At 38.1% G+C, this 16,014-nt stretch overlaps 2 protein-coding genes across 10 annotated transcripts in view; one reads left to right on the top strand and one right to left on the bottom strand.

Moving 5' to 3' along the window:
• The window catches only part of APAF1 (apoptotic peptidase activating factor 1), a 33,448-nt gene extending 28,319 nt beyond the window's left edge, over nt 1–5,129 (bottom strand). For 3 of the 7 annotated variants that reach the window (XR_007629902.1, XM_050323429.1, XM_050323430.1), the window contains exons 1-5: nt 4,525–4,911; nt 3,615–3,756; nt 3,140–3,329; nt 1,731–1,928; nt 518–701 (exon numbers count right to left, since the gene is read on the bottom strand). Coding sequence is in view for 6 of the 7 variants with exons in the window: in XM_050323429.1 (XP_050179386.1) it covers nt 518–701; nt 1,731–1,928; nt 3,140–3,329; nt 3,615–3,756; nt 4,525–4,565 (755 nt within the window). In the remaining variant the exon portion in view is untranslated. Of the gene's footprint in view, nt 1–517; nt 702–1,730; nt 1,929–3,139; nt 3,330–3,614; nt 3,757–4,524; nt 4,912–5,027 lie in introns of those variants that run through there. The other 4 variants (XM_050323428.1, XM_050323432.1, XM_050323431.1 and 1 more) reach the window with 4 other exon arrangements.
• A 127-nt stretch (nt 5,130–5,256) lies between these two features.
• IKBIP (IKBKB interacting protein) lies at nt 5,257–14,635 on the top strand. Of its 3 annotated transcripts, none has more exons than XM_050323442.1 (4): nt 5,257–5,406; nt 6,906–7,102; nt 8,021–8,138; nt 9,023–12,252. In XM_050323442.1, exons 2-4 carry the CDS (start codon nt 6,909–6,911, stop codon nt 9,851–9,853), a joined length of 1,143 nt encoding a protein of 380 aa, XP_050179399.1. In that variant the 5' UTR covers nt 5,257–5,406; nt 6,906–6,908; the 3' UTR covers nt 9,854–12,252. The 3 variants fall into 3 exon arrangements, with proteins under 3 accessions (XP_050179399.1, XP_050179400.1, XP_050179401.1); XM_050323443.1 differs by lacking the exon at nt 5,257–5,406 and adding an exon at nt 5,420–5,447; XM_050323444.1 differs by lacking the exons at nt 5,257–5,406; nt 9,023–12,252 and adding an exon at nt 12,293–14,635 and having other exon boundaries at nt 5,633–7,102.
• The last annotated feature ends 1,379 nt before the right edge of the window (nt 14,636–16,014 follow it).

The raw sequence follows: 16,014 nt of genomic DNA, 5'->3' as shown, positions 1-16,014 counted from the left end.
CTGTGTAGTGACTGAGATGCTGATCAATTAAATCAAGTTACTTGCCCTGAAGTTTGAAAGAAACTGCTTTCTTGGTGGTAAGTGATCACATCATGAAAACCTGCTTTCACTTTAGTACCTCTAGAACAACGAGTTTTTTGACAGACATCAGTTGTTCTGGAAAGGAAAAAATTTCTGCAGTGATACAACACCATTTATTTCTGCTGTATGATCCTCATATATCAGTAAAGCACTATATGCACACGATGATTGCAATGAAAGTTAGAGCGATTCTTATTTCCAATGGTTTGTTCCCTTTCATTATTCAACAACTAATATTTTTCAAGAAAATATGACTCCTGCACAGTTGGTTAACATATTTTTAGCAGAAGCCTTATTAGTTTAAGTTAGGAAGTTGGTTAAAAAAAAAACAACACATCACAGAGACACGTACCTACAACACAGACACCTTAGATTATTAGATCAAAGTTACTCTGCAACGTTTTAAAAGAGTAGTGTTTGATTTTACTGACATTACCTGGGATATTTGCGTAACATCAGCAAACGAAGACGATCTTTAGCTTCCTCGATGTTAAGTGGTGACCTTTGTGAAACAGTCGAGTCATGTTCTAACCTACTACAGAGATTCTGAAGTTTTATTAGGAGGCCTGCTTTGTCTTGTTTTCCAACAGAGATCCAGTGAACTCCTCCTGGAAAGTAATCTAACAAGAAAAGCAATATTAATCATGCTATACATTTAACATCAGAAATATTTAATAGTAGCTTAAAATAGACAGCAAGAACTCAACATTAATTAAAATATAAACCTCTAAAGTCTATTGCAAGCCATCCTTGCAACTCTACTATTAACACTGAAGGATGATTCTACAAGATCACTATATCTATTTTGAAAGGAACAGGCTCTGTAGGGCAAATTCCCACAGGAATTTCACACCACCACTGATGCTATTGTCCCTCCTTTGTACATGTCTTCCTGCCTGTCCTTTGATGACCCCTTCTGTGTCCATCTTTCTGCAAGTCTAACTTAGTATTTACATTTTTAACCCTGTATTACCACAGAAGTTGAGAGTTTGGGATGTAAAAATGATCCCAAAACAGTCATCAAGAAGACATCCAGAAGAATCAGCTGTAGCAGCAGATGCTGTGGTATCTATCCCTATATCATGTTTTTTTAATGCCCAAGTCCTGCTTTCTCCTCCTAGTGTTCTATGTAGGGAAAAATAAATAAAATAAGAAAAATACCATTAAATAGTTTCATTTATGATCTGCTTTAAGCTAAGGTGATACTACTGTAAGCATTCCACAAATGCCTGCCATTGTTAAAATCTATGCAAAAGTTAGAACGAGATTTTTTTAAACTCCCACAGTAAGGAGAAGAGTCTAAAGACTTTATCAGCAATGCCCAAAAGGAATGTAACTAGATATTTTTCATTAGCAGAAATAACAATTTCAAGTTAATTAAGGATGCAGCTACTGTCATAAACCTAAGCAGATTCTAAGGTGAAAAGCTATTCAAAACCTTTTTCCATAAACTAGTAAAATACCTAGTGGTCCCAGAGCACTAAACAGTTATGAACCTTGTATGTTGCAAGCAAATATTCCAGAAGCAACTAAGGAATTTAGAAACCTGAATCACTTTCAAGATGACATATGATATTGCACCATATATGTCCAAAACGTGTATACCTGCAGTAATTTCTATTAAAATATGGATGTTTTCCTAAAAGTACCTTCCAAGAGCTGATGATCCCTTAAAGCTTCTGCTGTTAAAACAGTCTTCCCACAGCCTGCCATTCCATAAACTGTGACCCAGCCTGGATCACTTCCCAAGCAGGACAGCTTCTTTTTAATAGCATCTACCAGTTTCGGTCGAGTGACAAACACAACTGGTCTCTGTGGTACACCTCCTTCGCAGAGAACTGTCTTCACTAAAGTTAGAAACAAGAAACATGAAAATAAAAAGTGAATTCTAAAGTGATGCCTCTTCAAACCCAACTAAACAACTCCTCACCCAAAATAACTAGTGGGCTCCCTTCCCACCTCATGTCCCATAAAAATGCTCTAAAAACTTCTGGGCTCACAACACCAAATACTGAAAAACTATTGCTTTTTAGAAATATATTATTTAACAGATAACTAGCCCCCCACCTACAGCAGTATTCTAATAAATAATGGAGGCATGAAGCAAGTTAGTTACATCAATCCCTAGAAGTTAAAAGATAATTAACAGCTCCAGTGGAAACTGTGGCCAACACAGGAGCTCAACATTACTATACCCAACAACCAAGTCACTTTCTCAGCTAGAAGATACCACCCCATGGATCCAGCAGAAAATAAGGATGTTGTGTAAGGCTTTTACTTGGCAGTTAACAGCACAGCACTGTGATCCAAGCAAGACTTCCACTGATTTAAGCTATAGCAGGAAAGAAAATGTACACTTTATCTGTCCACTTTGTAGCCATATGGAGTGGTATGTTACAATGATAAACTTTTATTATCTGAGTAAGATTTCCCAAAACTCCACATGCCTGTGACACTTACTAAGTGTAGAGTGTCAGCAAAATATGGCAGGTAGAAGGTGCTTGGCATTAGAAACTACAAATTTATTTCATGTCAATCAAAGATGATACCAATGACAAGGCATGCAAAAGTTACGAACTTACGTAGGGTAACTAAAAGATCTAGTGGAAAGAATTAACTAACCTAATAATTAGATCAACTGTTGGAATGTAGGTTGAGAGATTACAGATTACTTCTCAAGATGAATGTCAGAATTGTGGAGGTTACAATTTTTTATGTTAGATTCAACTTCTTTAATATATACAAATGAGAGTATCTCACAACAAAAATGTTACTAATTAGAGAAAACCACAGGAGCTTCAGTTTTCCCGTCTTTTAAAATAAACATTACTTAATGTGAACACTTTCAAGATGACCTACAAAAGCTGTAAGTGCTGTAACTCTCCTGCCATATTAAAGACATGAAATACAGACATACTGAGTACTACACATCAAAACAAGCGAATGTACCAACTGCCCCTTTTTCATTGGAATAGGTATTACAGAGTCACTTTCTAAGCAATTAAAAAGGCAACTTGTCTTTACATTCAAGCACAGGGATTGCTGTAGTTACACTGACCATATGAAGTCATTCCATCCATTGAACTCTTTCTGTTACCAGACGAGACAGCAGGGATGCCATCCTGAAGAAGCGCAGCAAGATCTCTGTACCCTTCGTGAAGCAGTGCATTATAAAAGGATCTATATGAATTATTATCTTTTGTAAGAATAATATTTATTAGCATGGCTGCTCGCTCCTTCTGTGTGTTCTAGAAAAAAATCCGAACATTAAAAGATGTATTATGAAAAACTAAGAGACCTTAGAAATCATTTAATCTATCACTCCGTCAATTATAGATTATTTATAGTTAGAGAAATAGCCTTTAACTTGACCAAGCCCTTAACTTAACCTTATGAAGCCCACAATAAAAACTGTGTGCTGGATTCTTTTGATGAATCCAGGAATTAGATAGACAGAAATTACTATTTTTAAAAAGGATAGCAAAGCACGTGAGTACACAAGGAAGATAAGGAACAGTGAAAGATGACTCTACCTGCTGTTTCACTCTCTCTTCCTCCTGTAATGTTAGCACTTCATCAGAAATCATATGATCCATAATATAAGAAGTCTTGATGTCTTTTTCCAATGCTTGGCGATTCATAAGTAAATAATTTCTACTCTTGACATCCATGTTCCTTCCATGTGAAAAAGGGAGGGGGGAAGAAGTCAAGTAAGAACGGGAACATAATTTACAAGTATAAGCAAAGAAGTTTTAAAATAGCTTAGGAATTTTGGTTTTAAAGTCAGAAAGAGTAGCAAAACAGCTGCATTAGTGGAAAAAATGTACAGTACCTGATACGTACTGCTAATTCTGAAAATAAAAAGTCTGAGTCCTTTCCCCCATTTCTATGAATTTTTGTTTATGAACACTTGCAGAGCTAAAAAACCACAGACTTTGCAAGATTTTCATATACTAGAAACTTGCTAAATGTCTCTGTGAAAAGCTTTTCTCCCTCCCCACTACAACTCTCAATTTTTTTAAGTCCTTGGATCATGCAACTGGGACAACAGGATGAGAAAGAGGACTGGTCTCATCACACAAGATAAACTAATTGTTACCTCCAAATTCAAGAAGCCATACGAGCACATTTGAATGGTACACATGATGAAAGATGGAGCGCCCAACACTACCAATGGCTGCACTATACCTTCATCAATATCTAACACACAACTCTATAAACTTTCATTCTTCCTCTATGTCATAAAAAACCCACATGTCTGAAGACAACAGAAGGTGAAAACTATTGTCTATAACGCAAAAGTTTTCCAGGATCGATCAGCTGCCCCCGAGAGTCCCCAGTGATCAAAACGATCTCTCCGATCACACTCCCGACAAAAAAATCCGTAAGCAAGTTCAAACTCCTCCATGGAGCAACTACGCAGGTGCAGGCAGAAGCATTTACCTTTTCCGATTGCTCCCTCCTTCAGGAGCTGGGTAGAACATTTGCCTTTGGATAAGCCCGTGCTGGAGCGCCTCTTCAGCCGTACCGACAGAATTTCCTACTTTCACTGAAAATTACGCGATCAGAAAAGCCTTCCCCCCATCTTAATCCCAACCGCAACGCTGAGGTAAAGGGGACGCGGAAGCTCCCCAGCCGAAAAACGTCCAGCTTAAACAAACAAACAAACAAAAAACAAACAAACAAACAAACAAATAATAATATCGGCAAGAACAATAACGAAGCCACACGTGAAGCGAATACAGGAGAGATCGCCGCACAAACACCCACAACAAAGGGTTAGCTCACACCCGAGCCGCCGTTATCAGCCGCCCGGAGAAGGAAACAGAAAGCGGAGCGCTCAGACCGCCCGCCTGCCGCCGCCGCCGTCCCCACCCCGCCCAGGCAAAACCCTTCCCGCTCCGGCCTGGCCCGGTCCGTCCCTCCCTCTCCGCCACGCCGCTCACCTGGTGGGCAGCGCGGAGCCCCGGCAGCGAGCCCCGCCTGGCCCCGCGGAGACGCCGCTCCCGCAGCCACCGCTGAGACAGCGCCGCGACGCTTCCTCCTTCCGGGCCCGGGGGCGGAGAAGGGCCGGGCCGGCCCGCTCGCTGCCCGGCCCCGCGCCCCACAGAGCCCGGCGCTGCGCGGAGCCCGGCTGCGTGTGCCCGGATCGGTCCCCTACCCGCGGCGGCTGCGGGCGGGCGAGCGCCGGACGTGGCGCACCGGGAGGCGATGCGCCGACCCCGGCCAGGGGAGGGGCTCCACGGCCTGTAAACGTGGTGCCTGCGGGGCAGCGTGGCCCTCCCCGCCCCTCCGCCCTGCAGCTGAGGCCGGAGGAGCGCCGGGGTAACGGAGGAGCGCGGCAGCGGCCGGAGGGAGCGGGGAAGGTGGCGCGGGGTGCTGGGGGTCGCCTGGGCGGGGCGGCGTCCGGCAGGGCTGCCCCGGGGGCGGGCGGGGGGCTCGGGTTTGCGGGCAGGGATGTGGGGGCTCTGGAGGGCAGGGATGTGGGGGCTCTGGAGGGCAGGGATGTGGGGGCTCTGGAGGGCAGGAGGCGGTAGGTCACGCTCGGTGTCCCGGACCCAGCACGGGCAGGGCTGGGGCGGCCGGGGCCGAGGGAGGGAAGGGCTGCCCCGGGAGGGTCTCTGTGAAGCTGCGGTTCGTCCCTCTATACCGCGCCGCTCTGCAATCTGAAGCCGTCCTTTTAAAGCAGGGCTTGCCTTTCTATTTTTTTTTTTCCTGTGTTGAGCTATTTCCCTAACTACCATTCAGATTTCTTTTTTTTTCTTTAACTTCGTAATGCTTTCAATCCCAAAGATGTCTTAAAAGTTACAAAATAGCGGTTTTTTTAGTTTTTGGGGTTTTTAAGATGAAGAGGAGTTTTTTCCTACGTACTTCAAACTCAGAGAATGCTGCCCCTTACTGTGACTCAAAACAGCTCTAAACTACCTGCTCTTATGGCAGATTAGATTTTAAACAATCTTTTACTCTTGTATGTGACAATCCAAGTGTCTAAATATTTATATTTTGATATGTGACTAAGCGGCAATACTGCAAAGTAATCCAAAAAGCAGCACAACAGTTTTGTCTCAAATTGTGCTAAACCAAATCCACCAAGGATCAAGTCTATTTTGAGCAGTACTGTGGAAGATTTTAGGCTTAAAAATTCCACTCCGTACTCCCAATTGGTTGGTAAAATATGAGGCTGAAGATTACCTGTTTCTATTCAGACCTTAATTTTATTAAAAACAAGTTATAGCTTTTCTTTGGTCTACATGCATCATTTTATTAATCTTCTGAATTTTTCTATTATTGACTTTTCATTAACTGATGTTTATGATTTTACAGATAATGTGAAATCACTACAGTAGAACTAATTCTAAATTAAAGCTTGACTTGCAATTTCATTTTTTAAATAAAAAAATAACTTTCCCCTTTTAATGTGGTGTAGGTAATAATTATTTTTTTAAAGTCTACAAGTAAAACACAAGTCCATTAGTGAAATTGCAGATGATCTCGTGATTTAAGTATCTCTTTAAAATTACTTATTTTACAACAGAGGAAATATTTCTGGAAAGGTGAAATTAGCTAAAGCTTGAAAAGTCAGTTTTGTTTTAGAAAATATGAAAGCTGGGCTCTGTGCAATAGAAGGCAAAGTGAAAGTCTTGTGACGTTTTACAAAAATGCACATACTTAAACACAGTAAACACTGAAGGAAACACTTTTAGGAGTGTATTTTTGTACTTTAAGGGTGAAAGTTTATGTTTGAGGATGATTAGAAGTTAAGTAGTCCTTTTAGGGTTTGTTTTTTATCCCAGCTCTCTTTTGCTTCTGCTTTTAAAACTCAGAAAATGTCTGAAATTAAGCAAAGGAAAAAAGGTATTTCTTCATCTAAGACCAATGAAGGTTCACAAAATGTTGAGAAGCACAGTATTTATGGGAAGCTGGCAAATCCCAGGACCAGCAATAATCAGAGTTCCTTTTGGATGGACTCACGGACAAGCTTGACCATAATTTGCCTTGCTGTTTGCCTGGTGGTGACCTGGTAGGTAACCCTCTAAAGCGTGTTTTAATATTTTCTTTTGTCTTCTGTATGGCATTCAGTCACAGGCTGTATGATTTATATTTGAATGCCAGACTTGGGTTAAGGGACTACATAAACTTGTTAAAGCCAGAAGAATCAAGAAAAGAATAGAAATACTCACAAGGATGGAAATATGGGTGCACAGTATGTTATTATAGAAGCTCAATTTGTTATATCATGTTGAAAGTTTAAAAGGTGCCTTCCTCATGAATTTGAAATAGCTGCTTTAGAGACTACATCTAACTGTGAAGAGCAACTTAACCTGCTGCTAAGTACAACAAGGCTCATTCAGCAGGTCATAAGTAGACAGTAGAAATGAAACAGAGTTTTTGTAAATAAATTGCTCATCAGTGTGGTATTGTTATTACAGTAGCTATACAAGCTTTGCCTCCATGTGTTCTTGGGTGGTTATAATTAAACGTTAACCAGCCTTTCTAAATCCAAGGACTTCTATGCATGCTTTTGTGATGTTTTGTAAAAAAAGTCCAAATTTTTGTGTGTGTGGTTTATTTCCACCAGTTAAATAATACTTCATCGATAAAATATATTGTGAGGCAATGCATCACGAGCATGTCACAGTCTTCTTGTGCCAGTGCTCTGATTGGACATTTTTTCTGTTTGAATGGCAATACAGTGTAAAAAATGAAGACATCTATGGATGTTTCCTTGTTTTCCTACCTCTTTTGAAATATAACTCCAGTATCTAGACAGATCAACTTAATTAAATCCTGATTATTTTTTTTCTCTTACATATTGATCTAGCAAATTCTGCGAATAGAAATTCCTCCAGTAACATATTGCTGTGAATCAGGTCCTGGAACACTTAATATATGCTAATTATGTAGTTATGTTTTCTGTTTATTTACTTGCAATTTGCAGGTTTCTGTTTCAGCAGTCAGTTCAATTTACTGATATGGAAAGAAAGTACAATTTCTTACAGCAAGAAGCTGAAAAAATCCTGGATGTGGAAAATAAAGTAAACTTAATTTCTGAAAAGGTAATAGTCATTAACATCCTAATTGGAAAATCTCTCGTGAACATTTACCATCATTTTACCTTGTTTTTAATTTTTCTGTTTTAAAATAAATTCTCATAACATGTTCTACTTGCCTGTGACTAGGCCTTCAGAGAATATTTCATGTGACAAAACGTGTAAATCCATGGCATCAAGTATGTAGATGTAGTGGTTGTATCTCAGTATTAGTTTTTAAACTATTTTTAAGAACTTAACATTGATGCACATACTTCATTCTACCAGTACCTTTTTGTGTATGATTCTAACATATGTTGATTTGAAGAAAACGTACAGGCATTTTTGTGCAGTAGACCTGTTCTAATAATATGGAAACATGATGAAGTGATAGATAAGAAAATAAAACAGCAATGAAAAAACTATTATGATGTGTGACATTATCAAGTTGAAAACTTGTGCTGACTGCCAAATTATCCCCGATACCTTACAGATAATGATGGGAGCACAGCATGGCTTATGCCAGTTATTTTGTTTTAGTACTGATCTCAGAATGATGTCACTTATACATGATGTAATTTGGATATTTATATGCTATACTTCAGATTGCAAAATGTTGCATGGTGTTGACTGTATTCTACATGCAAAAAACAAACATGGAAACAAGGGATTGACAACAAAGAAAATGGCATATATTCTATGTATTCAAGACATATCTTTTTACTATGAGTTTTTCATGCTAGAATAATCAACAATATTTTAAAGATGAAATATGAAAAAATCATATAGAACCTTTGTAACAAGTACAGTGGCTTTTAAGGGACTTTATTCTCTCTTAAATAAATGGAAATGGTTTTCTATTCTTACTTTTGTTAAGTAGACACGGACATTGTTTTGTGTTATAAATGCAGTTTGAGTCTTCTGAAAGTGTCCTGCAAGAAGCTGCTTCATCCATCTCTGTGATGACTGAGTTTGAGCAGGAAATATCTTCTCTTCATAACATCATAAATGATATTCAGAACAATGAACAGACTCTTTCTCTAAAGATGCAGAGCATTAATAAGAAGTTCCAAAATGTTACGAATTCCTGGAGAAGAAGCTTGGATGAAATGAACACAAACACTAGTAGTTTAAAATCTGAAGCAAAGTTCATACATGCAGAAGTTACTTCTCAAATTAATGAAGTCGACCAAAGAATTAAATCCCTTTCAGAAAGAGTAAAAGATTTGGAAGACAGTACAGCCAGAAATATTAGAACAGTAAAAAAGCAAGAAGATGATGAATTCTCTAGAGTTGAACACAAGTTGGACTTGCATGCAAAGGCAATTGAAAAGCTAGAAGAAGAACAGAATAGTCTGGTAGCCAAGGACACAGACCTGAATCAGAAACTGGCAAACTATGAACCTAAAATTGAGGAGTGCAAGACCCATTTGCCAACAATTGAAAATGCTATTCACTCCATTCTTAGACTGTCGAGTGAATTGCTAGGTATGGAGAAAAAGATACAGGACTTGACAACACAGCTGTACACTGTGGAAAATGATATGTTGAAAACGGTTTCTGATACAATGGCGATGCAAAAGGTTCTTGAAGGCATTCAGTACAATGGCAGCTTGTTAAAAGTGCAGCATGAAATAGCAGGTTTAGAAACAGTAGTGCCTGACATAACAGTATCTTCCAAAGCAAAAGAAGTAGCTTTAGAAAGCTATAACTTAGAAGATGACCAGAATGGCGATAAGTGAATTTGGACTTAAGTTTTTCATTGATGAAAAAGCACTTTATTATAAATAATGTGATTTCAGTGTATGTTAAGGATAGCTTAAATACTGTCGTAATTTAAATAGACATTGGATTAGCCTGAAAGGCAAACTTATAATAAAGAGGCTAGAGAGCAAGCCATACTGTATTGAAAAAGGAAGGAAGTATTTTCTTAAACTAAGGATTATTTTCATCTTATTTATTAAAAGATCCTTTTCATTTAAGGAATTTGAAGCAAAGTGTTTAGATTTAAGGAAAAAAGGTAATATTTTTAGTTCATACTTAGTTTTCACTACTTAAGTTTCTTTTGTTACTACTTTCTGTATTATTTTCATGGACTTGTAACACAATGAACAATCACTTATTTCTCAGTAGAGGTACATGTACCTTCCTATAACGTATTGTATACCATAATGGTTTTGTGCTTCTCAATGTCAGAAATGCTGCTGGGATCTACATACATGTGCAGGAAAGCACTGAGTATATTTTTAACAGCTGAAGCTTAGCTACTACAGCATTACAGAAAACACTCGTGAAGAACACCCTACTGGGAACGTTGTCTCATTTATAAGCAGCTGATATTTATATAGCAGCTGGTGCTATCATTTATTTCTTTGACCCCATGCAAATAGCCTCCTTAGACCTCATTTCCAGCCTTTTCAAATGTACTTAAATGACTGGTATCATTTTGTTCTGCCATTGAAGTCACTGAACTACATATAGACTAATGTTCATATTGACAGATATTCCTGTTAAGTTCTTCTTCCATCATTTAATTTACAAGTTTGGTGTCATCAGTCACTGTGTTAGTTTGGGGGTTGGTTGTTTGTTGTGGTGCTGTTAGAAACGGACTTTAACCTTTTCTTCTGTAGAATGCTCTCTGATAGGTACTACATTATATGTCTGGTATTGCTTTGCGTTTCAAAGGGAAAAAATAATTAACAGTGCCACTTGCACTGTTTCCCAAAGTTTGCTGAACCAAGAGCTGCAAAAGTAATTAATGAAATCCACGGAGTTATGTACTTGGGGTCAGGGAATATCCAGTTTATCCATTGATCTACTTATGCATAACATAGTATTACCTAATAGGCCTGATAGCTGTTCACTGAAATTTGGATCTCAGGGACAACATAATTTTTTTGTCTACAGACTTACATCTTGACAATTTTGTATTTCTGAACTCAGGAAAGTAGTTTGCTTAGTAGAGACAGTGTGAACCCACAATATTTATGACTTAATCAGACTTAAATTGTTCTGGTTTTGTACATTCATTTCTCTAGAACTCCACAGAAATCTTCACTTAACAGGTAAAAGTGCCCATTCAAGAGTCTATGAAACCAGCATTTCTCAATGTTATAAAGCTGTATCAGTTTCATATATTTATTGCTTCTGTATAAATTTGTGTCTGTTTACAGTCATATTCAAAATAAAAACATATTGTAGTAAACTGCCTGATCCTGGTACATAATCTAATTCAAAATAAACTGCTCCTTTGGAAAAGGTACAGAGTAAATACTTTAGTGTTCGTGTCCCATTAAGAAAAACTATTCGGTAAAGAAATGTTTTTTAAATACTTTTCTTTGAAGTGTGTTCCAGTCATAGTGTTTCTACGTTGTATCTTTTTGGGGAAGGGTGGCTAGATTATCAACCTCAACATTATTGAAAGCTGAAGGTACAGGAATTTGAACAGGAAATCCTCATCCATAGAGGGCATTAGCTAGGAAACAAGCACAGCTTTCCACAGTTTTGGTCTTTTGCTTTTGAGCAGACAGTTCTGAGCTAGTGAGGAATGACCAACACTCTTGAAGAGCTGAAAGTATTTTGTTTCTTTGGTGGTATTTTTACTGTTAGTGTCCAGAAAAGGATTAGTATGAAACTAATTATAGCCTCTTAGAATGTGTTTCAGCTTGCCCAATTGGTGTTTTTTTCTCTCTAAGTTCTGCCCTGACTTTTGGGGGATTGAACAGGATAGTGTCACTCAGGTGTTCTCCTTTCTTCCTCTCAAATTTGAAAACCAAGAACCAGTCATTTAAAAAAAAAAAAAAAAAAAAAGTGAACTTAGCAAATCCAGGCAAAAATCCAACAATAGCATGAGTGTTCCCTCATTAAAGTAGCTTTTAGGGAGACTTACTACAAAAATTCCTACAAATGGAAGAATTTTGCATTTGAGGACTTGTGTTTTCAGAGGTCACATGGGAAACTCATATAGCATCTTCCTGTAATGTTTTGTTGTAATAGAAAAAGTAACATTTTTTATGTATACTGTCAGGAAAAAAATTTTGGTTGTGTTTCAACAGAAGTTGATTTCCTAGAGACAGGATCTGCATTCAATTTGAATATCAGAATAGTAAGATATTTCATTAGAGTATAGCTTGAATTATGATGTGAGTTGTTAAGCTAGATATATTTTTGTATCCTTCTAGTGTGAAAAGACTTGGAACTTAATGGAACAGCTGGAAGATCTTGAAATAATTTCTCACATTAAACATCTGCAGGAAGATATTTATACAATGAAAACATGGTCTAGCAGCATAATTAGAAAACAAGAAGAGCTGCAGAAGAATTTAACAAGTCTTTATCATGCAGTTTCAAGCATTGAACAGAATGCAGCTTCTGTAGCAAAAAACATAACATTGACAATCGTGACAGTAAAAACTGACATAAGGCGCATTTCAGGCCTAGTCTCAGAAATGACTGCACTGACAGATTCTTTGCAAGCACTAGAAGATAAAGTAGAAAAAGGTGAAAAGGCGACAGTAAAAAATATAGGTGACCTCCTAACCAGTAGCATTGACCGAAGTACAAAAATACAAAGTTTGGCATCCAGTAATGCAAGAAAAATCGAGGAAATGAAGATGGCATTGTCGGAGTTAAGGAGTGATTTTAACAAGCACTCAGATAGACTTTTGAATCTTGAAGGTGATAGAGCAAAAGTTCTGAAGACGGTTACATTTGCAAATGATTTAAAACCCAAGATGTACAAAGTTAAAAAGGAGTTTGCTGTCTTGGAGCCATTAATAAATGACCTAACATTGAGAATAGGAAGATTAGTGGAAGAGGTACTACGACGGGAGAAGGAAATTGCTTTACTGAATGAGAAATTGACCAATCTAACAAGAGTTCAAACTGAGATCAAGGATGTGAAAGATGAAATAACCAAGATCTCAGACATGAACTGATCACTGAAAGGCCACTGCCTAAAGAACAGTGTTTGAGGAGTTGTTAACTCCATCACATGTAGTACTAAGAAGACAGACAATATTTAAAGGCTTCACTTAGAAGCACACTGAAACTTGAGGTTTGTCCTATTCCTTTGAAAAGGACAGGAAAAAGTCATACTGATTTCAAGTGAGAAGTTATAATGTGAGCAAGAACCGTATCTCTCTGCATATATTTGTTTTTCTGAAGAATGACAAATTTAGTAAATTGCTTGTTTTGTACAATAAAGCAGTGTTAAGACACAAAATTATGTTCTTAGGTGTTTGCTTTCATGAAGAAAGCAGGACACAAGACTGACAGATGTCAGTTTTCCTTTCCTGCTCCAAAGAAAAGGAAATAAAATTGTGGCTTCCAGTGAAACAAGAGTTAGTCAAACAGCAATTTGTCTCCATATATTCAGTCTATGATTTTTGTAAACTAAAGTGGTTTCTTTATTAATAACATTTAATGAGGTAAAAGCAGTGAAGCAAGCAATGCCCAAAAATATTGCTGATGCCTTGCAAAAAGTTCCTTACACAATTAGACAGAGTAACTTGTATAAGGTTTTGTGTGAGGCTTTATAATTGTAAATCGTAATTACTGTGCAGCACCGTTCATCTTTAAAATGCAGAACTCTCTATAGGGACAATGCTCTGAAAGACCTACTAACCCTGCTGATGGCTTTATCCCAGTGTCACAGTGTCTGTTCAGGAATCCTAACAGTGTTATTCATTCATTATTTCTTAGTTTGCAAAATACTGTGGTGAGCAGCAGAATTGCAAAGAGAAGCTACTTAATCCCAAAAGGCTAGACTGGTCTAAGCCACTGGCAGTATTTCTGTGCTGAAGAACAAGAGATCTGGGACATCTGAAAATGTAGGCAGTAGACTGAAGTAACAACATAGTGAGAATGGGTTTAGCAGATGAAGGCTGGGGGATGGAAGTGCATTAAACAGGAATAAAAATTACTATAAAAACCCATTAGGAACAATACAGCAACTCAGAAAATCCCTGTAAATTGAATTATATCAAGAAGTGCATGTATATGGTAAGGCCTTTATAACTTCTCAATTATTTAGTTGGTCATACCTGAACATCTTGCAGCTACTAGACTCTTGATTGAATGAAAGATAAAACCTTTCCTCTCCCTCACCATTCTCATCTTCATTCAGCATTCCATGTCTTTTGGTCAGCTTCATATTGCTGGTCTTCCCTACCCCTTCATCACCCTCAGTCAACCTCAAATACTTTGTTTAAAATCTTCCTCTTTTTGGTAAAAGTCTATTGCTCCCTCGCATTTTTTTTTCCCCCTTTCCAGTCCACCTGACAGGCCACAAAAATACATCTGTCATGCGTCCACAATGCTTTCACATCCCTTTAGCAACTTCTGTCCCTTTGCTCTTTCTCACAATTCTTAAGTGATCCCCTAAAAATAACCCATTGGCGTTTAAAGGAGACAGAAAAATCAACAGCCAGAATGGTCAGCCATGCTAAAGAATGTGTTGTGTATACCTCAAAAAATATATATGCACATACACCATAAGGGTTTGAGGATTACATAATAAATGTATCCGATCTGTATATTAAAGCCTGCTCTTCACTGAATCCACCAACTCCATTTTGGTTATTTTAGTGTGCAAGCTCACATTGCATCAAGAGCACCTGGCACAACAGACGTGGGTACAAAAGGAACACGGATACAGCGGAGTGAGAAATGCACCCTGCATGTCTTTCACTGTGACCCATATGATGCAGTTCAGTTACCAGTGGATTAACAGCATCATGGGCTACAGAGATTTCATTTATTTTGTTTTCAATGTTATGAATGCATCATTTGTGGTCAGTAGCCAGTAAAAATCTGGAAAGGCAGTACTGGACAACCAGCAGAGTTCTATCTACACAAGTGATGTGGAAAATACGCTCCAGCTGCACAGTTAATCAGAGCAGTCTTGACACAACAGAGGTCTGTCTGCATGAAAAGAGCACTCTCTCCTTGGAATATTAACCAGAAAATAAGCCAGGATAAACAACTGTGGATTTCACTTTCAACCCCCAAATGAATAACCTCCAAATTCTAGAACACATCTACCAGGAAAAAGCAGAGTAAGACAGCCTTGTGCATGGTCTCTACAGTGAGTTCAGCATGCAAAAAATGTTACAAGACCATTAATTCCCCTTTCCCTTTAGATGTATGCAGACCACCCAGAAAGTGCAGGTCTAAAGCATTATGATCCTTTCAGAAACCTTTCCTGTTGCAAGGAAGAGAAATAATTTAAGTCATAAACATTACTTGGAAAAAATATTTTAAAAGTATCTCGATCTAAGGTTGGCACACCCACATATTGTCCTCATATATATGGAGAGCAATCAGTAATTCTCCTATAATCTGCACAGGTATTACAAATCTCCATTTGCCATTCAATCACACACCTCCATTGTACCAAAAAAAGTAGTTTTGCAATTACACTGCTCTAAGGACAGAGGCAAAGCTCCTCCTACAGTAGAAAAGGTGAGGCAGAGAATGAAGTATTTTTCAAAAATTTGAAGCAGACTACTAAACTCACCTTATTTTTAGTACTATCAGTGGTGGGGAAGAGTTATCAGCTCAGGAAAACTACAACCCCTTACTTAGTTCATTTCTAGGGTCACTCAAAGATACTCTCTCCAATCTTACCAAGTGATCGAAAGATTCAGATAATAATGAAAATTACAGCTATGGTACTTAAAACAGATCATCCCATGGAGCCCAACCTGTAGTGACATTCAGGAGATATTTGCTTTTAATTTAGTTTGTAGGTACAAAACTGGTCAATTAATATTCTTGTCAGCAACCTGCAAGGAGAAAAACAACCCAAAAGCCAGCAACAGCATTAAGTAATCAACAAGGAAAAATTACACGAGCAAAGTAATCCCAAAACATTAAAATCTACTTTTAGACATGAGAACAC

The sequence above is a fragment of the Myiozetetes cayanensis genome, unplaced genomic scaffold, assembly GCF_022539395.1.
Source record: "Myiozetetes cayanensis isolate MyiCay16 unplaced genomic scaffold, myiCay2020 scf3, whole genome shotgun sequence".
NCBI classification, from domain to species: Eukaryota; Metazoa; Chordata; class Aves; order Passeriformes; family Tyrannidae; genus Myiozetetes; species Myiozetetes cayanensis.
Note: the sequence above shows the minus strand (reverse complement) of the source record. Positions and strands in the feature narration are given on the sequence as shown.